The 22,444-nt window shown below is 40.2% G+C and overlaps 1 protein-coding gene across 1 annotated transcript in view; it reads right to left on the reverse strand.

Annotated features, from left to right (window-relative positions):
- RBM12 (RNA binding motif protein 12) overlaps positions 1-22,444 on the reverse strand; it is a 38,309-nt gene that overhangs the window by 8,976 nt on the left and 6,889 nt on the right. The window contains exon 3 of the mRNA XM_010855017.1: positions 18,239-21,110. Within this exon, the coding sequence (XP_010853319.1) occupies positions 18,239-21,088 (2,850 nt within the window). The 5' untranslated portion in view covers positions 21,089-21,110. The remainder of the gene's footprint in view (positions 1-18,238; positions 21,111-22,444) is intronic.

Genomic DNA, 22,444 nt, shown 5'->3' on the forward strand with positions numbered 1-22,444 from the left:
CGGGGGGGTCGGAAAAGACACAAATTAGCCACCGAGGACCCTTTTCCACCTTTCCCTGACTGTAGGTCCCAACTTGTAAAGCCAGTCAGCTTTAGCCAGGCAAGGCTGAGCCTGTGTCTATCCCCATGACACCTAAGGAAAAGACGGCCCTATAGGTTCCAAACTCCTCCAATCCCCTTGGGTAGGCTCAATGGGATGGGAGATGGCGATTACAGCCAACCCTGATCCAAGAAAATTACGGTAAAATGCACAAACAGTGTACTGGCCTCCATCAACAACTCTGACCCGAAACTAGTCCTCAGCCCCAAATTGGGTCCTAATCCCAATAATGCTCCCTGGACCTGGACCCCAAACTTGATCTTCTCAGAGACCAATCAATCTCACTCTGATGCCTTTACTGGCCTCAGATCAGACCTGAGTCCGAGTTCTAAGCCCAACACTGCCCAAAATACAACCGTGATCCAGATTCTGCTTCCCAAAGTCTCTTCCTTCAGTGATTCCCCACTAACCCTGGGGATCTACATCTTGAGGTAGCGTTACAATCCTCATGCTGATTCTCCTAGCCTCTAATCAGCTGTTCAGGTCCAGCTCCTATTTGCACAACCTAGTCCAAGCCCATCACCTCTCACCAGCCTTACTGCGTCACCTTTTAAGAGGTCTCCTTAGCCTACCTATGCCATTCTCACCTCTTCTCATCCTCACACCAACAGGTTACTCTCAATACAGCAACTATGGTGACCCTGTTAAAACACGGGTCATGTCATACCTCTACCAAAACCCAATAAAGATTTCCCATTCCTTAGAAAAAACCCAAACTCTGTGTTGGCCTACAAGGTCATGTAGTGGTAAAGAATCTGCCTGCCAATGCAGAAGCTGCAGGAGATGAAGGTTCAATCCCTAGGTCAGGAAGATCCCCTGGAGGATGGCAATTCACTCCAGTATTCTTGCCTGGGAAATCCCACAGACAGAGGAGCCTAGTGAGTTACAGTCCATGGGGTTGCTCAGAGTCGGACACCACTGAGTGACTGTGCACACACACAAGCACACACTAACAAGGTCTTGAAAGATCTAGATCTGACTTGACCCCTCTTGCTCATTCTGTTCCGGCCACACAGTCTGCTTGTCATTCCACAAATATGCTTGTTTCTACCTCAACACCCAGAAGGTTCTTCCCTCTTTTAATCCACATGGCTTGCTTTTGCCTTACAATGTCTCTAGGTCTCTATTCAAAACCATCTTCTCTATTTTGAATGAAAAGGTTCTCCTTTTCTGGCCATTCTGAAATTTCAACTCTACTTCTACTGATACATCACATACTTATTTCCTGCTTTTTTTCTCTTTAGTATTTATCACCAACATACTGTATATATTTATATGCTTTGTCTTCCCCATTAGAATGTACACTCCATGAGGGAAGGGATACTTATCTGTTCTTTCCACTGCTCTATCTCAAGCACCTAGATAATATTTGTTGCATGAAATCTGAAAGGCCATCTCCAGCCCCTGCTTCCATCTCAGCCTGGTCTAAACTGATTTGCTGTCAAACAGCACCAAAGCATCTCCGGTTCATCCATCTCCTTTGCTAGAAACACTATCTTCTTGCATGGATCACCATGACGTCCATATAAACCCATTTTCCTAAGTCACTATAACAGTTATCCTCAGACTCTTCACTAACCCTCTGTCCCCGCTGACCAATACACCTGCAGACCATCTGTGCCAAGAGTGCAGATGAGGTCAGATCCCTCACCTAGCCTCATCTAGCATCCCAGGTTTCCCAGCACTATACCCCAGGATGCCTCTAGCCTCAGCCTCCCCTAAATCAACCCTCAAGTCAATCCCTTGCCCAACCCAGCCCACAGTCAGTGCTATTCCTATCTTGGTGCCTCACGGTCTCCATCTCAAATGCTGTTATCAAGCAAAACTGGGATGATTTTTAAGAGTTCAATCTGCTTCATATACTGTCCTTCCATAGCATCTGAGCCTTTGCTTGAATGTATCCAATGATGGAAAACCCACCACTCTTATAATTCAATTATCAGAAAGTCCTGCTCTATCAAGTTCTATCCAAATCAACCCAAGTGAATTCTCACTTCTATACATTATTCCTATTTCTTCAATCTAAAATTCGACAAGAAAGCTTTATTTCATCGCCCTCTGAGAACCATCTAAAACCTGGAAGCAGTGAACCCCAAGCTAAAATCTGGAGAAATAGCCCTAGTTCTTTTGAATATTGCCACCAAAATGTGGATTTTAGACTTCTGACCAGAAGTCACTGCTTTGCAGATTCCCCAGGACAGATCTCAGAGAACGACACATACTCCCTAAGGGAATGGGACTGTAACTTAAGCCCAGGTCATAACTGGACCCCACACTTCTCACTTTGCACGTTCTCTCAGGCAGTGTTCGCACAGTACGGAGACAAGGAAGAATGCTCATTTCACTACTGCTAAAAAGTGGAAAACGTGAGACAGCTTAAAGGTCTATCAGTTAGGTGGTGACTAAGTAAATTACGGTAATTAGTCAATGGAATGCTGAGCAGCAAGTAAATAAACAATTAAGGCAGAAGTATATTGGTAGCATATGAAAAAATAAAGTTGCAAAAAATGGTAAGAAAAGTTAACCCCATTTCAAACTTCAGTTGTATGTGAATACACAATAGATTTAAATATATATGCAAAATAAATACAGTCACATTAAAAAATGGAAGACACACCAAATAAATGCAACTTTTAGGTACACTTCAGAGGAATAGAATAAAGGTGGTAATTTTATATACTCTTAGACACTTCTAAACAACAACCTAGGTGGCATAGTGGTAAAGAATCTGCCTGCCAATTCAGGAGACGCAGGTTTGATCCCTCGGTCAGGAAGACCCCCTGGAGAAGGAAATCGCAACCCACTCCAGTGTTCTTGCCTGGAGAATCCCATGGACAGAGGAGCCTGGCGGGCTACAGCCCATGGGGTCACAAAGAGTTGGACACAACTGAGCAACTCTCACGCACAGACACTTCTATATTATTTCAATATTTTAAACTATTTTGTATTTTTTAAAGGGACTCAACTTTTTCCCCCAATCCACTCCTCCAGGTCCTCCTGACAATATCCTAACCCCAAGCCTCCACACATAACACCTTGCACATAACTCCAGACCGCTTTGTTTCCTGCCTCCTGTTTTTTCATCCTCTCAGTGTCTTACCTAGTCGTCCTTGACACTTTCCTGAAAGTCTCCACGCTAACTAGAAGCCCTGTATATATATCTGCTCACGGCCCTTAGGTTCAAAGCCTAATTCCCTAGCACAGCCACCTCGTGGCCCAACTCTAGAGGACCAATCTATACAGAATTAAGTAACTGTGTAACATGATGATTTTGCATCTATAATGCAACCTTCAAAGCCTTTTCTGATTGTTCTACCTCCTGTCATTCTACCACCGACCCAACTAGTCATTGAAGGCTATTTCTTGATCCTCAAACACACACACAGCCACACACACTTGCTGATACCTCTGAGTTTCTTCCCTAGCAAATGCCTTGTCATCCATGGTTATGCTATGACATTATTCCTTTCCGAAGTCTTGCCCACCTTCCCCAGGTCGGATTTCTCTCTCCTGTGGATGACTGCAGCAGTTTCTTCAGCCGCTTTTCTGTATATACATGTGCACACATGCAGGCATACACACACACAAAATTCATCAGCCAAACAGAAACCAGCTCATGCCATTTCTCTGCTTAAAACTCTGGAATGGCTTCCCAAAATGCTCAAAATAAAATAATCCAAAGTTCTTACCACAGTCTACAAGGCCCTGCAAGAGCTGACCCTCACCTAACTCATCATCTTGTTATGTACCTTCCAGACAGGTTTCATTTCTGATCCACATACACTCAACATCCATCTCATTCTTCACTTCAGAGCCTCTCTGCACTATCTTCCCCCCTGTGAAAGTGTTAGTCGCTCAGTTGTGTCTGACTCTTTGGGACCCCACTGACTCTAGCCCCCCAGGGTCCTCCATCCATGGGAGATTCCAAGCAAGAATACTTCCCCCATATATACTCCAGAAAATAAATAAGCTGTATTAGAGTAGGAACTATGTCTGGTTTGCCTATCTCTTTATGTATAATACCTACAATAGTACCCATCCTATAGAAAGAACTCAGCAAATATTTAGTGACTTAATGTTGAAACCATTACATCAGAATTTTTATTTTTGTCTACCTTCATAATCTGGACTCCTTGGAGCTAGGGGTAGGTATTATTTCTGCATCCTTAATACTAGTGCTTAGTTGGTACTCAACCATTCACTGATTAAAAGGTACATTCACTGATTAAGAGCTTCTGCTCAACTCAAACCTTCAGGCCTCTTCCATTTGAACTAATGTCAGGCAGTAACACAGAAGTTGTACTCTTCTACAAACTAGCCTTTACAATTTAGAGGCAGGACTCCTAGAACTCAATGTTAAATGACAAGTCAACTTAAAAAATGGGTAAAAAAAAATTCTGATCTGATACTTCACAAAGGAAAACATATGAACTGGAAATAATCTAAGGAAGAAGTCATTAATAGCACTGGTTACCAGGGAAATAAAAATTAAAACCACAGTGAGATATTATTACCTACCCGTCACAATGGCTAAAAGTAAAAAAACTGACAACGCCAAATCTTGGCAAGGATGTGAAACCTTCACACGGTGTAAGCGAAGGTGTGAAAGGTACTGCTTTGATGGTCTGGGAGCTTATTAGAAAACCAAACACATACCTAGTCTAAGAGCACCCACGTCCTAGTCTTTTATCCAAAATAAATAAAAACATTATGTTCACGAAAAGACTTGTACATGAATGTTCATGGCAGCTTTATTCATAATAGCCAAAAAGTTGAAACAGCCCAGGTATCCATCAGTATAAGAACGGTATGTTTGGATATATAAGAGAAAACTGCTCAGCAAAAACAGAAACAGACTATTCATATCTGCAACATGAATGAATCAGAAGCATAAAATGCACTTACACTCTATCAAGTTTTAGGACAGGCAAAAACTATTACAAAAAAAATTCAGAATAGTGATTGTTCTTCCCCTGTTGCCCAGGGGAAAAGCAGGTATTAACTGTGAAGAGGCAGAAGACAATTCTAGGGAGAATGTAAGTTCTTTACCTAGATGGGAATGTGAGTCACAGGTGTATTTGCCCTTTTCATCTAATGGTACACTGAAGTTATATTCATCTTATTATATGTAAATTGTATCAACCCTCTGTCCCAAAACTCATAAACTATATTCAACTCAAGGCATACTGAAATGTTTATGGGTGAAGTACGCTGATGCTTGCAACTACTTTGAAATGCACCAAAAATTAAAATGATTTATGGAATGGATAGATGTAGTAAAATATGCGAAAATTTAAACTATACAATCTAAGCGGTGGGTATATGGGAATTCACTGTATAATTTTTTCAACTTTTCTGTTTGTTCAAAGTTTTCGTAATAAAATGCTAGGGAGTGGGAGAAAAATGGAAGGGGACTTCCCTGGTGGTCCAGTGGTTAAGAATCTGCTTTCCAATTCAAGGGACACAGGTTTGATCCCTAGTTGGGGAACTGAGATCCCACATGCCATGGGGGAACGAAGCTTGTGCGCCACAACTAGAGCACCCTTTTGCCACAACTACTGAGCCCGCATACTGCAATGAAAGATCTGCATGATGCAACAAAGGTCCTGTGTGCTGCAACTGAGACCTGATACAATCAAAAGAATTTTTTTTAAATAAAACAATGATGAGGGAAAAACTTAAATGGAAGACTACAGGTTTATTCCTGATACTCTGAGTGAACTATAAGAGCATTAGCAGCAGTTAACTGTGGTGGTAAGATCATAGACAACAACTGGACCTGTGGCTCTTCCCCTCTATAACTTCTTAAAAGATCCCAGAAAAAGATGCTTTTGAGCTGAGTCAAACACATGGGGGGAGTAAGGAGCTTCCTCTTGTGCCAGGCCTCAATTTCTGGTAGGCCAGAGCCTTCTATTTCTGGTCTGTTACCAAAACCACCTTCTTCACAGCTGGTCCTAATCTTGTTTGTTTCTTCTCTGCCCAAACTAAAACCACAATCGGAGTGCTGTGGGCCCATATCTGTCTCAGAAGCATACAGGGCTGGCTTTCATTCTGAGAGGTCAGAGCTTCCTGGATAACTAGTTTTGTTTTTTCACAAATCTGATTTTTACTTTCTCATAGTGCTTCTTATAAGCTAATTTTATAATGTGCAGTTTTCCATCCTTTGAGTCATATTGCCTTTAAACTTTCAAATGCATGGGTTTATTCTCCTAAATCCTGTTTATCTCCTTTAAATTTCATCTCCAAACCTGCCCATTTGGAAATTTTCTACAGTTAAAACTAGTCCGTGTCACTCTTCTATCTCATATCCCTTTAACAGCCACATACTTTACACCAATCTCATTTACTTTTCAACTACGGTCATTAATCTCATGGGATTTTCAGTATCCTTTATAGAGATTGGAATTTTATAAAACTTTATTAAATATAAGATTTAAGTGTGTCAATAAAAGAATCTCAAGAATTTTTTCATTTATTTTTGCAAGAGATCTGGCTAATATTTGTCAGGTCTTTTGTGTACTTGCTTCTGAATCAGCGCATCTTGCCTGGATGTCTGTAATCATCTAACTGGTCTCCCCATTTCCACTCTTGGTCCTTTCCCATCTGTTTTCCACGGTGAAGTCAGAAATCTTCCCTGACTCCAACCAACAAATCCCAGCTTCTCACAAACCTATCAAAATGTGTAACTTACTTGCATACTATCTATTCCCCCTACCAAATTATAAATTCAACAGGGGATGGACCAGATTTGTCTTATTTCCATTCCAGTGACTCATACGTAGCAGGTGCTTTATAAATAACTGCTAAGTTAATGCTAAAAGAAAGGAGTGGTAACTTAAGGATCCTCAGAAATAACCCAAATAAAGCCCTGGCCTGATGCTAAAGCCATCAAGGGAGAAGTGAGCAGTCTAGGAACATCCAATACAAAAGACTAGCTTGTTCTCTCTCTGTGCACCCACAATTCACATCTTTCCACCTGGGGAATTGCAAATGGAAACAACTGAGTGTTCAGCAACCACTTTTTCTGCTTCTGCTTTCCACCACTTGGGAGTCTCATTCCTTTCATTTGCCCTTGTAGCTTGCTTTCCTCTGCTTACCCCATCACCAGCCAAACTTAGAGCTTCCCACGCCTCATACCGACAGGATACTTTTCCCACTGCTCCTTAAAGAAACTATACTCTCATTTTTATAACTTAAAACTCACGTTAGAAATAAAAAGAAACTGAGTGATCATCTGATTCTCAATTCAAGATGAAGAGGAAAGGTGTGATTTGGTAAAGAGACATCCATGGGTAAGTAAAATGAGGACTAGAACTCAAATATGCTGACTCCCATCTAGTCCCAAGACTTTGGGCTGTAGTTATACCCTTCTCCACTGAAAGAACCTTCCTTCTTCTATTAATAGTGATATGATACAGTGGGCAAGAGTATGAGTTCTGCAGTGAAGTGACCAGGCTGCAAGTACTGGCTTTACTCCTTTCTAGCCACAATGACACTACTACACACCCACCAAAATGTCTCATCTATGCAATTTGGGCAGAATTCTTTTTCACTAAATCTTAGGTTCCTCATGTGTAAAGTGGGAGGTATTATCTATTTCTAAAAAAAGAACATCATCATAAATAATGTATGCAAGATGCTTAGTACAGACTCAGATACTATTATTACCAATAAACGTTAGCTGTTACTATTATCCTTCAAGTCTAGCTCTCAAATGTCCCCTTGTCATGATCTTTCCAGCACTCAACTTCTCACTCGGGACTACTATACTCGATCCACACTACCCTCCTGGCCTGTCAATGAAATAACAAGTTTCTTTAGAAGATACTGCTTCAGTATCTATGTCACAGGGCACAGATCTGAGCACACAATGGGAATTCAAAACACCTGAGGGAGGCTTGCAGTAGTGTGCTGGGGCAGGGTTGTATAGTTTACGAGAGGACTGTAAACAAATTTTCTAAGTAGGTGGCCTCCTTAAAAGTTTGAACCACAGAAACCGGGCAAATGCTAAAATCAGGGCTTCCCTTCCCCTTTGAGCCAGTTAACTAGCACTCAACTGTTGATAGGGAATCCCACTGTCTGCCAACCTGGAGTAACTCACTCTGTATTTTCTTTGGCTTCCCCTACCCCTACCTTGTGAGATTTTAACTTGGCTCTTCATAAACCAAGAACAGATCTTTCCTCCTGGATCCAGATGGATTCAATTCAGTGCCAATCGAGCTGAAACTCATCAGTCCTTCACACTCAGGAGTTATTTCACTGCCTTCCTCCTTTCCCAAAAGCCTAACAAGGCAAGGCACCAGCCTTCAACCCTATTTCCAGGCTGTGAGGAAGAAAAGAGCACCCATCTGTATGGCAGGATCACTCATTCACAAACCAGGGCCATGCTCTCACTCCTGTTGCCTACCTTGGCACGCTGCAGCAGCTCACATGCTGGATCAAATCTTGAAAACCCATCAGGAAGGTCTCCATAAGCTCCCAATGGGGAGAAGACCACTCATGGAATACTCTCTTCTCGTAAGATTGAAAAGACAAATTACACCCACCGCCACCACTCTTCCTTTCCTTCTCTGCATCAAGGGACATGAAGGAGGACAAGTATTTCTACCCCTGCCTCTCCCTCTGTAACTCAGGAATCCCCCAAATTTAAATCAGTAGCCTAAGGGACAGTCCTCTTGTGTCACAAGCTGAACCAAATAGATAAAGCCTTACTACAAAATTCTTTATTCATTTAATGGCTACTAAAATTGTGTTTATAAACTAAAATCATAAACAATAATTTGGTTTAGATCCATATATTAAGAAGTCTGGTTGTCATGCAGTACTTGGCAATACTAAAAAGCTTAAGATATGCATGTTTACATAAAAAGTGAAAAATGGGAAAATGTGGTATAGTAAATGGTCGCAGGGTTTCTCATCCTGCTATATTTCTGCGGTCAAAGAAGTTTGAAAGCCACTGATCCAACGCCAATGTCCCAAAAAGACTTGTCCAAATATGGGCAAATCCAACCATTTGTGTCCAACTCTCCAAAGGAAATCTAGCTTAAGGAGAGAATATGGGGAAGGAATCAAACCAAGGAACACACAGCCTTCAAAGCAAAATAAGGCTGTATCAGAGTGGAAGGTTTTCCTCATGACTGAATGAGCTTAAACAAAGCCTCCACCTTCTAACTTCAAAATGAGCAACTGGAGTATGGGCACAAGGCTGGAGCCCCTTCCCCAGCTGGCTCAGGATCCATGAGAAGAGTGATGCCAACGGCATCATGCACCTCCCTGCACCCCAACCCCCAAAGGTCAAGGAGAGGCAGGAAACAGCTAAGGAAAGGAGGGGCTCTGCCTCGAGTCACACAGACAGATGATCATTTAATTCTTTCCCTTATCAAAGAGACTTTGGGCAAGTTATTTTGCTTCTCTTTGCCTGGATTTCTCCATCTGTAAAGTGGGGATAATAATAACATCAACTTTACAGGATCGTTGTGAGACTTAAATGGGATCAACTGTGGAAAGTGCCCTACATGTGTTGACTACTCCTCTGTTCAGTGCTCATAAATGGTTCCTTTTACTGTTTAATTACCTATTTGGTGGTTGACATTTCTGGTCTACCTGCTCCAGAGAACTTAACTGGCAGGAAAGGAACAGCAAGGGAAACGAAGACCCTTTCCTCTCCTAATGAAATCTTCAAGCTTAAATGTGAAAATGCTATCACTCAGGAAAAGCCATAAAGCGATAGCCAGACCAATATTTTTAGTTCCACTGGTGTTTCATTCAAGGTTCAAATTAACTACAGATTTCCAGAAAGAAATGAAATGGCTGGGTTCACAGAAGTTTAAAACCAGATATAATGAGATTATCTAACTTAATCCCATTTTGTTCATTAATCCTATTAATCCCACTGAAGACAGAGAAAGGAAATGATTAGTCCTGGGACACACAGTAACTTGGGTGAACCACAACTTGACTCCCTGAGGATGTGGTTTCCACCCATTTTACCAACATCCCCCACACTTTGTAATCCAATTCAATCCAAAACCCACTTGGCCACTGAAAGAGCAGTGGGCTCATGTGGCCTCCATCTACACTAACTTCGCACACAGATCGAAAATAATTCTGCATCCACCACACGTTTTCTTTCGTTATTTGTCTGCCAAGGCAGGAATGGAGACACTGTGGTACTCCATATTTATTACATTTTTTCAAAGGAATAAACTTTAAATTACAAGCATGAATATAGCACATAAAGTAGAATTTGCTTCAGAAAATGAATTATACCCCAAATTTCAAAGAACACCAACTGGGCAGTCACTTCTGCCTTCAACCTGCCCTGCTGGAATCTATGTATTAATCCATGTTCTTTAAATGAGACATCTGCCTCTATTGCCTGCAGTGTATGTCTGAGACAACAGTACTAGACCACCTTCCTCAGCATCTCCAGGACAAGGACATCAACAAGAACTTGTGCATCTGCAGTGTGCAATGTGACCAACGGCACAAAAGGAGCTTAGTTAATGAACAAAAGCAGCAGAACCAGAGCCCTTGAGTCCTACCTACAGTTGATAATGTAAGCCCCCTCACTGGAATAAATTTACAAGGCATACACAGGAGAACTTAAGATGGGTGGATCTGCAGAATTTCTATGTTAGGGAAGTTGAGAAGTTAAAATGAGGATTTGAAAAATAAAAACACATTACAGACACACGCGGATTTGCCCACTTGCCATTGTGGATGGGGTGTGGGTGGAGGGAGATTCTAGCTCTGTGGCTGCTGCTGGTTGCAGGATCAGGGCTTTTACAATATAAAGCTGTCACCTAGTTAACCTCCAGTGCAACGAATAAGAAAGGTAACTGAGGCAAGCTCTCAAAAACAAACCTGCAAACACAACAGGAGGGATAAAAGTGAGCAGGAATGCAACAACATTTGAACACCCAAAAGTGAAGAAACAGCTGAAAGAGGCGGCAGAACTAAGAGAGAAATGACAGGGAATAACTTTTTTTATACTGTAAATCTGGGCTGTCCGAAAGGGTAGTTTTGAACCACATGTGGCTATTCACCACCTAAAATATGCTTAGTTCAAGTCATAATGTGCTATAAAATATACACTGAATCTTGAAATCTTAGTACAAAAAAAGGAATGTAAAATAGTTCAATAATCTTGTATTGAGTATATTTAAAGAAATTGTAACATTTAACATCTACTGGGATAAATTATATCCTTAAATTTCACTTGTTTCAACCTTTTAAATGTGGCTACTGGAAAATTTTAAATGACACCGATTCTTTTTTCTATTGGACAGTGCTGCCCAAGATCTCTACACTTGTGCTGCTCAGTACTGTAGCCACTAGTCACATATAATTCAATTACTGCATTAGTGCAGATGAGAACACTTCCACTGCAGAAAATTCTACTGGACAGTGCTGGTTAAGAACAAGAACTAAAAGGTAGACATTTTACACAGAAAAGCTAAGACTGTTTTGAAATGTATCTAAGCCCAGAAAGGAATGCATAACTACTATGCATGTAAGTGGTTAAGTTGAAGGAGAAATTCACAATTCTGAAGTGTTTATCAATGTCTTCTTAGACCGCTTGTTTATAAAAAGTGTAATCTGGCAGATACTCAAAAGACTGTTAAAAAGGGAAAAGATTCTGGCCTTCGGCTAGGTCAACACATCCCTAGAACCAACGCTTGCCTTGTCTGCCTGCCCTGCAGACCATTCAGCTCAGTCATACCACTTTAGGCTGCTGGAACCTCAAGCTATGCTGTTATGGGATAACTTAAAAGCTCTCAGGACAGGCAGAATTTGAGATACTGCCACTGTGTTGCCTCAATCATTTCATTCTACTAAACTAACAAATATTGTGTCCCCAAGAACCCTAGTTAAGAGATCACACGTAAGGCTTCCATTACACTTGTTTCTGTCCCACCATTTAGCAACTGGTTAGGAATCCCTTTATCTATTGAAAGTTCCAGTGGGTCATGAGTATATACCTTGTATATATACAAGCACAACTGAGCACTTGTATCATTTAAAACTTAAGTCTTTAGACTTTTTTAAGTCATTTTAGTCTTTAAGACACTGAAGAACAGGTTATCTTTTATACTCCCTTTTCCAAAACAATGTGTAAGTGCTAGATGCACAACACTGCACAAAACACTTACTTAGCATGAGTTAAATGGCTAGGCTGTATATCCATATGAAACTGTCGGTAAAATATGTTTCCAGTTCCAACCTGCCAATTCAGTGGTCAGAGACGCAAAGATGATTAGCATTATTTACTTCAGTAAGAGTAATGCAACTAATGCAAGTCTTTCTACCACCTAAGCCAGATTTATAGCAGAGGGATCCTCCCGGGCCCACACCACAGAAAGGAGTTATGTATAAAGGATATGACATTTTTTGTATTGCAAGCCAACACATAGGGAAGTGCGGAACAAAAGACAAAAGAGGAAATTAGCAATACCACCTGTTAGTATGGTTTAAGACCACCCTAAGTAACTGAACTTCCTTAAGACTTTCCCACTCTGCAAGGGCTAACAAGTGACTTCTTGTACAATGTGGTGGTTACATTTGATGTGTAGCGCAAATGCATAAATGACAAATCTTATTTCACTAATCAAGAGCGGTAGGTGAACTCACACTCACTCCAACTCAATTAAGTTAGGGTTACAGAGAGCGGTGAGGGGGCTTCAGTCTAAGTAAAATTTAATAGTGCTGGTTACTAGGCAAGCTTACTGTATAAGCATGTAAAAGGGGAAAATTGACAGCATCAAAATAGGGAATCGAACACCAAGGAGCAGTGTGATACTGGAATACTGGGATGTGTTATGATTATTTAACATCTTTGACTCTGTCCATATTGAATTATGTTCTCTGCCTGGTCATGGCTCTATTTTCCCCAAATAGGCACCACCTCCTTTGCTTGACATGAAACGGCAAGCCATCGGTTGACTAGGAAAACTGATAAGAGACTATTAAGTCGCTAAAATCCGAGTCCAGATGTCTGGAGCAGCTAGAGGGCCAACTCCAATGTTCTGCTGTGCTATTTACCCACTTCTCTACAGCTGGTGTTTGCTTAGTCTCTATGACCTAATGGTCAATATTTTTGCTGGCGAGAGGTTCCTGGGGCTCTCAACAGAGTTTATGGAATATGGTTAATGAGCACTACTTTCCTTTCTCCGGAGTTTTAAGAGTGCTGCCCTTTGGTCGCTGGGGCTGGAATGTTTGCCCCAGGTGGCTTTTTCCCCTTCAGTAGGAGAACAGTATGTAGAAAAGCAGTGCCTTGGTTGCTAGTTGCTAGTTACGGTGATGCAAAAAAGGAGCCATATGCTTATGAGATCCTCTGGCACAAAATAGCTAAGGCACCAATAACAAATCCAAGAACAGCACAGTGAAGAATTAAGATTTACACAAGCAGGCACCAACAAGAGATGAGCCCGCTTACTGGTTGAACAGGTTCCCTAAAGTCACCACAGCATCAGAGGATTGTGCCACCACCAGAGTACACTCTTCCAAGAGCATTTTAAAATAAGTTAATGTCATCTACCAGATTCCATGCTAAAAAGAAGAAGCGGAATATCAAGCAATTTTTTTAATTAAAAAGAATAGCCATTAAGTTTGGAGTCTACCATATCCCATAAAAACTCCACTTTTGGGAGTAAGGAGAATGGTGGAAATGTACATAATTGACAGATAATTACTTGCTGTAAAACAATGGAAAGCAGACAACCGTGAGTTATAGAAATTGAGTAATCTCTCCTGAGCAAGAAAAGGAGACATATTAGCACACAGTCCACCCTTTTAAGATGGTAAAGACCATTCTAGATATTTCTGGATATTCCAAACAGCTGATTTCATTCTGTAATTTTTCAAATGCTTAGTCAAACTGTCATGATTTTAAAAACAGCTCAGCAACTATCTGGAATTTATTACGTCTAGTCTAAAACTTTCTCAAACAAGCTGGGAATTCAAACTCAAATTCAGGCTAAAACTTTTAAGATAAAGAAAAAAGTTATAAACATTTTTCAAGAGTTCTGGTTAAAAGGAACAGCCCGCTATTTTCTCTGCAACTCCAATTCAGTTTTTTGTTTTTTAAAGAGACTCTATGGAGTTTATGCAAACTTTTTATTTGCTAATTTTTTTCCAGAAGTTGAACAAACGTGGAATGGACAAAATCAGAGCATCAGTGTCAGAAACCAGCAATATTTTTGATTTCTAGCCCCACTTCCCCACTTCAAATACCTAACATACTCATGCAAAAACAAAGAAGGAAAACAAAGTTTTAAAGATATGTGCAAGTGACAATATATTCTGAATATTTCTTTTCCCATTTCCTAACCATTAAAAAAAAAAAATTCACAGCCCCCTTTAAGACTCCTTTCATGAAAAGGAGCATCTGGTTTCCAGTTCTTTCTCAGTCCACATTAAAAAAGTGGCTTGCTAGCAAAACACACATAGTAAGTCTGAAAAAGTGGATACCACAGATATGACCTAGAATCAAGATTCCTCCCTGCAGTTCCAGGTATCCTCTTCTTTCCATACTTCAGCATTAGCAGACAAGGATAAGCAACAATCGTTATCTCCAAGATCACCAAAGCCACGTTTCCAAAGGCACAAAATATTTTCAGGAGTTTTTAAAAGACCCCAAAATATCTAATGGTATAGCTCAATAGAGTACGTCTGTGCAGTTAAAGCATTAAAAGCATCAGCCTGTTTTATTTCGTGACAAGTTTATTGAACAATATTCAAGACTTCATCTATAAAAACAAGAGTCTCTGCTGAATGAAGCCAAGGCAGTATTTTGCTGGCAATGTTGTGGCCATATTGGCAATAAGTCATTTTATTGTGTCTGCTTTCTAAAGTTTGTACTACTATAGAACTGCCAGTAAAACAATTTAAATGTTTGCAAGAGTGGGAAATAATTTTTTAAAGTAATCACTGCCAGAAATTCTTCCAGAAAATTTAACTAGCAGCAATTTTACATCTTCTTTACTCATTTTTAAAGTGTTCTTCAACTGATTGGTGGATTCATTTTTAAACACTTGACCCACACCTGTACACAATGACAGAACCCAATAAAAGGGACTCAGCTTGATTAAGGCTTTTGTGCATCCTTATTTTCATCCAAGGTACTTCCATCCAAAATGTATGTCTGTTTACTTCCATACACAGCCCTATATTTTCATCCAGTGGGTTAAGACTGACCTAATTACACTGAGTATTACTCTCTGAAATTCCAAATAAAGTTTCCTAATGGAATTTCCACTATCAATGCTTTGACAACTTGAAGCACAAAACTAGAAACTTATCACTTAATAGTGTTGTTAAAAAAAAAAAAAAGCCACTAATTCTACATCCAAACTACAGTGCACACAGAACACACCTCCAAATGTTGCTTTGGAACTAAATGTTTCACTGAAGTTCAAGAAAAGTTTACAAGTTTGCTTATTTATAAAATACATTTTATAGATTTCACTAACCCTTTAAACTAAAAAAAAATATAAAAAACATAAAAAAAAATGGAGGGGGGACCCACTAAATCTAAAAGTTTCTCTTCTATTAATGTCAGAGTCACCAAAAACAGGCAATAAAGTTTACACAGAAGATTGAAAACATCATGATAGTGTTAACAAATGCACAAAACTTTGAGCAAAGCTTTACAAATCCTTCATACCATACAAAGCAAATGAGAAAATAATGTAAATTTTCATCCCAAACCTTATTCTTAGGAGAAAATTTGCAGGAAGAGAGGTATGAATAGTTTCACAGAACATATTTTCAAGAATTTTTTAAAAACTCAAACTCCAATCAGAACTAGATGAACAGTATGCTTAGCAGTTAGCACTATGTTAATAAGTCTTAGATACACAAAAATCAAGTTCCAGAGGGCAAAGTATTTAATTACATTTCACAACAAGAGAAGCACTGTTGTGAGACCAAATATGAAACACAATTCTCTCCAATTTCTACACAAACCACTATTTTTTAAATTTATTTAATTTGGTAAACAATGAAATCAAGTTTTCCTTTTTAGCATTTATCTAAAATGTAGGAATAACAAAGTAGTTGCAATGAAGTATATGAAATATTTAATAAGAATTTATGAACACATAACCAAAATAAATTGTGAAAAATAAAGACTTTCATCTTCAAACAACCCATTTTTCTAAAATGAAAATAGCTTTCCAATTGGGAAAAAAATCTGCAGTTGAAATAAGATTCCCAAGCAGTGCTGAAGTTTTCTGCACTCTCTGTCTTTGGAATGAGAAATGATTACTTAACAGAAAACTTAAATTGAACAGCATATATAAACATATTGCTTTTTTAGTTGAGGAGGCAATTATCTAGTGATCTGTCAAAGCAAATTTGTATTCGTGAATTACCAAAAGACCCACAACACAGCCATCTCGTCTTTGAAAGTCTAAATAATCCTTTCCCTAAACAAAAAATCCTGTACTGTCAATCCTCTAAGATTGTAGTGATGAAAAGGCTTTCCAAATCTTACCACACAAATGAAACTGTTGCCATTCTTAACTCTAAATTACAAGAGACGCTGTATTTAAGCGTTCTGCTGAATTGCAACACCAAAAAGGCACTATTTTTCTTAAACAGAAAATACTTCTTTTAAAAGGCTGACCCCTTTACAAGTACATTGATTTGTAGGAAATGTTGGGGATGTTTCAAACCAAGACAGAGGCCCATGTAAAAGACAAATTTGTTTTTCATGATATCTCACCAATCTCCCATTCCGTTTATAATATGTGACACATCTTTAGAGCATTTTAAGAAAAGTAACCATAAGTAGAGCCTTTTGCGGCAGTGAGTAGGACGTTGTAAGGCAAATGTTTTCATGACAAGGACACTCACCAACCAGAACCCATGTGGTCCTCCTGCCTTAGTGTCCTGAATGCCAAAGTATGAAAGGGCAAGAAGTCTCAGTTCTCTCCCCTCTAACAGCGGCACTTGTACTCTTTAGAATTTTTGCAAACAGGCTCCTGATCAATCAACTAGACCAAAAAGCCTCCAAGTAACAGGATTAAGTACATATCAATCTATGGGCTAGTTTATGGATCTTTTCCTATCACACTATTAATAGTTAACAAAACTAACAACTGCAACTTCAATTTAAAAAACCTATATATAATGATGCTTTCTTATGAATGGACGATTATTTAGTTTTATAAGTCATTTCAGATAAATTTGGGACAGGAGGAAATTGCCAGAACATTAGAGTCCATCTTGGGCAGGATTTCAACTTAGGCATCTTAAACAATGATTACTGAAAGTGGTTTCTGGTTTTTTATGCCGTCCAAACAACAGGCACGATTTTTAAACTGACTAAACTACAACTCGGCGGTCAAACCAAAAAGGCTCTGGTAGGTAGAGGACTCTGTTTTACTTTTGTGGCAAATGTCTTATTCCACACAGTTTTAAGTGTGACAATAGAAATTAAAAGTTCAAGGTTATAGCAGAAACCAAGTGTGGAGTTTTATAATAGAAAAACAACAACAAAGCAGTTCTGCTCATTTACAAATGAGTCAATGAGGCAAACAAAGCAGCAACTTCAGAAGCAGGACTGTCTATACAGCAAGAACCCTCAAGAAGCAATAAAGGTACATACAGTGAATCTGTATACAGAGATTTTATTCAATTTTAAAAGAAAACGAGAACTTTAGACAATGCTTTGACCCTATAACAAAGCAAATCTGTCCAGCTTTGAACCAAATTCCAAGAGTAGCCAGCTTCTATTTTTCAGCAGCTGGCAAGAGCACCCTTAATGAGCTCTATTGACATTTCTATCTTCTTCATCCATATGGTATAAAACAAAAACCAATCTAGACTCCTTGATAAGCTTTATGTGGTCATTTGAGTTTTACAAATGGTTTCTCTAATGGTATGCCAAAATCATTTTTGTGTTCTCTCGAGACAGCTTTACTATAACATACAGCAATGTTTATCTCGGTAGTGAGTCTTCTGTAAACAGTCAACCAACACTCTATGTCATGGAAACCAATCTATATGCAATTGAAACAATCCACAGGTTCTAACCTGGAAACACTAGAAAAACAATCTGAATGCATTAATCACAGCACTATGAAGACTATATCTACCCTATGAAGAATGATGTGAACAGCTACCCTAATACAAGTTTTACTTTCCTAGAGCCAATAGGTCTGTCATTTAAGTCAATGACAGCAGCTGTGGCTTCATCCCGAGATTCGAAAGCCACCATAGCTTCACCGGTGGGCATACCTTTTTCATTGTACTTTAAACACACTGAGCCTGGGATCACTTGATAACCGTAAAAGAAATCTAAAATCTCATCAATAGACACAGTGAAGGGCATGTTCTGTACTTTAATTATTGTTGGTCCTGGTTTTCCAGAACTAGATCCAAAGCCAGGAGGACCACCAATGTGGATTGGGCCAGGGCCAGGACCAGGACCAGGACCAAAGGCTGGAGGGCCACTCAAATGCCCAGGGGCATTTCCAAGGCCAGGGGGCCCACTTCCAAAGCCAGGGGGGCCACCTAAGCTACCAGGGCCATTTCCAAAATTCTGAGGGCCCCCTCCAAATCCTGGTCCACTTAAATTATTTGGTCCACCTCCAAAACCTGGAACATCCAGTCCTAGACCAGGCAAACCACTATTTCCAACTGAAGGCATTCCAGGCCTAGCATCACCAAAGGCCCCTCCTAATCCTGGAGGAGGGAGTGGTGGTCCAAAGGCATTTGACCCACCAAAATTACCAGGAAAGTTAAATGGAGGCCCACTGTTGGCCTCCTTAGATCCTACAGCCAAGAAGGCATGCTCTTCACCTCCTGCGCTAGGCATTCCCGCACCGGGCATTCCCACACCAGGCATTCCCGCAGCAGGCATTCCTGCACTGGGAATTCCTGCATTAGGCATTCCTGCAGCAGGCATTCCCGCATTGGGCATTCCCGCAGCAGGTATTCCTGCATTGGGCATTCCCGCATTAGGCAGTCCCGCACTGGGCATTCCTGAACTGGGCAATCCCGCATTGGGCATTCCCACATTGGGAATTCCTGGAACTGCAGGATTACCTGGCACAGACATCTTTAACCCCTTTTTTCCTTGGGCAGGAGGATTTTTCTCAATCTCTCTCATATCTTCTAAAGTAACTACATGAACAAAAGCTTCTCTCCCATTAAGTTTTTTACGGTGTAAGCGTTCAGACTTACGTGCATCATCTTCATTTTTAAACTGAACCAATGCCTGTCCTAGACCTTGCCCATTGTTATCAACAAGAACATGTACAGCATTTTCATCCACTGGGATTCCTTCTAGGAACTGAAGAACATCCATCTTGGTAATGCTGAAGGGAATATTTGTTATATGGGCACAGACTTTGGCAGAGGTGACATCCCCCTCCGGATTTAAGATCATTTCCCTCTGGTCATAGCTGAAGTTCTGCAGTCTTTTTCGAATCATATCTATCTTTTCTAGCATACCTTTCTTGGTAATTGGATGAACTTGAATAAAGCAATTACCCATGTATTGTTTATGATGACACAGAGCAGCCTTATAGTCAGCCTCATTCCTGAACTCTACGAAGCCTTCACCCGTTGCTTTCCCATTGGGTCCATAAGCAATATAAATACTATCTTCCACAATATCCAACTTTTTAAAAAAATCAGTGACATGTTTGTTTTCTGCTTCAAATGGCAGCCCTTTCAAGTAAACACAAAAACCAGCCTCATGTGGTGATCTTGACCTTGACCTTTTCTGCCCACTGGGCGATTTTGACCTGGGAAGTGGCTGAGGAGGGGGATGGGTTTGTCCAGAAGGTCCTATACTTTGCTTAAAAGTGATATGGCCTCCAGCAGCTACCCACTGTCTCTCTGTGGCAGGACTAACTTCCACATAGCGTTGAATCATCAGCATTCTGTTTCGTTTCAAAGCTTCAAATGTATCTTGAGGGGAGAGAAACTTAACCAATCCATTCCCATTATTTCGACCTACATGATCTTTCAACAAATGCACCGCATCAACGCGGAGCCCATGGAAAAAATCTCGGACATCATTTTCCATTGCAGAAAAGGGCATTCCATGCACACTGACATACAGATCATCAGGGTTGATGGGAAGTGGTTTCACACTGCTTTGCGAGTTCATCTGGACAGGGTTAACAGGATTCAATGGACCCAGAAACACAGGGTTCAGGTTATTGTTCAGATTCACAGGTGCTCCAGAGCCATTCATTCCAGCAGGTAGAGGTGCCACAGGTGGTGGGTTCAAAGGTGGCATGCCTGACATGGGTGGCAGTGGGGTCATGGGTGGCACAGAAGGGACTGGGGGAATTGGGGGCACAGGAGGCACAGGAGGCATTGTAGGTACCGGAGGAGGAACTGGAATTGGGGGAATAGACGGCATTGGCGGCAAAGATGGCATCGCTGGGATTGGAGGAATTGGTGGAAGTGGGACCGTGTTCATCGGAGAGGCTGTGCTCGGAATAGTTGAGCTAAACGTTGGGCTCCCAAAGGAAGCCCCCATATTTGGAGGAGCCGTTCCTATGCTGGCTGTGGAAAATGTCTGTATGTTTTTGCTGCTTTCATGAACAGAAGTGGTGGCAGTAACTACACTGGGTGAAGGATTATTAAAGTTGGGTACTGTTGTAGGCAAGTTCACCCTGCCACTCATTCCTGAGCTAGGTGGCGGTCCTGATCTACTAGCATTTGCCGGTGGTATATCTAGGTTGGCAGTTTCAAAACGCCTACGACTCAGTTCAATCATATTCTGCATTTCCGTTTTACTACTCAACAACAGTGTTACTTTTGACCCTTTAATTGTACCACCTGTGCGCATCATACCAAGCCTTGCATCTTCATCAGTGGCAAAAACGATGAAAGCCTCACCCAGTTCACCCCCTACAATATGCACGCCCCCATCAGGAATGGTCAATCCAGAGAAGAAGTGGCGAATGTCCATGGTCCCCGCCACAATTGGGAGACCTTGCAAACGGATGACCACAGCCATGCTGCGCTGAAACCACACACACCTGCAGATGAGAAAAGGCAACGGCCAGGTCAGACTCCTGTTTATCACACCAAGTTTTCAGCTATAAGAATGACCAGCTACCGTATTAGGCCCTCAAGTAGTCCCTTAAACTATCACAAGCAATGTCATTTTTTAAAATGTGGATATTCTAAAAACTGGGTACTATATGCCATTTACAATGTAAAACCCAATTTCAACGTCCAAAAGACATTAATTCTGAAAACAATTAAAAGTTCAAGACTCAAAAGTTTCAGGGGAAAAAACCACCAAAGGACAATAAAATCACCAATTATTTCATCAGTCTGGCCACTAATTATTCAATAAGATTTAAAAGAAATGTGCATGTCAAATCAGGAAACAAAGTTTATCTACAGGGGAAAAGATACAAAGAATGTGTCAAAGGTAATAGTTAAAACTGGCTCAGAATCTTCCTTATAAACTTAATAACTTTGTAGAACTATTGTAAAATTATTCTATATGGCTTGATCTCATAACAATGAATTTCAAATAACACTAAAGCAGATTCAAGTCTCAAATAAGTGGTTCCATATTTCACCCTAGGATGAAACAATTTATTAAAAAAATATTTTTATTAAAAAAAATGATACATGGGATTATGCATTACATATAAGGTTAACACATACTAAGTATCCCAAAGAAATACTGAATAAAATAGCCAAAATGTTAGATATCTGAAGTCATCACTCCAAAAAGTAGAACCTGGTTACAGCGCCATTCAACATGGCTGTTCCAGTTAAAACTCAGGTCCAAGGACTCATTCTCAAACCCTCATTTAATAAGGTCTTGTTTATCCCACAGAGAGGGCTGATAATGAAAAAGAGCTATTTTTTGTTTTTGAACTAGTGAATGAACTTTATTCAGTGATTGTGACCCAACATAACTCCTATGGTATTTCTGGGTGCTCACTCATCTCCATAGATAATGTCCATTTTGATATAATCAAAAAGAAAAATTTCTCCCAGACTTAAATAAAATTTCAGTATTTCAGTTCGTATAGTTTCTAAGAATAACTGCAAAAGCAGCCATTTGTAAAGTGATCCAAAACAAATTCTTGGGGCTGAAAAAATATATTAATTTGAAATTTATGTGGTCAACAACATAGGATGTTTTCCAAGCCATTTTAAAAATCGACTTTGAAACATAAATCTATTAAACTGGCTCTGTGATCTTAGGAAAATGATAAATTATGTGAGCTGTGGCTTCATCACTTCTCAAATAAGAACAAAGAAGAGCAAAGTTTCCTGCTGCAAGTTCTAAGGATACTAACTCCATGAAAGCAGCTTTCCAATGTCAAATATTACATGAATACTAATT

Source organism: Bison bison, unplaced genomic scaffold, assembly GCF_000754665.1.
Source record: "Bison bison bison isolate TAMUID 2011002044 unplaced genomic scaffold, Bison_UMD1.0 scf7180017864352, whole genome shotgun sequence".
Classification (NCBI taxonomy): domain Eukaryota; kingdom Metazoa; phylum Chordata; class Mammalia; order Artiodactyla; family Bovidae; genus Bison; species Bison bison.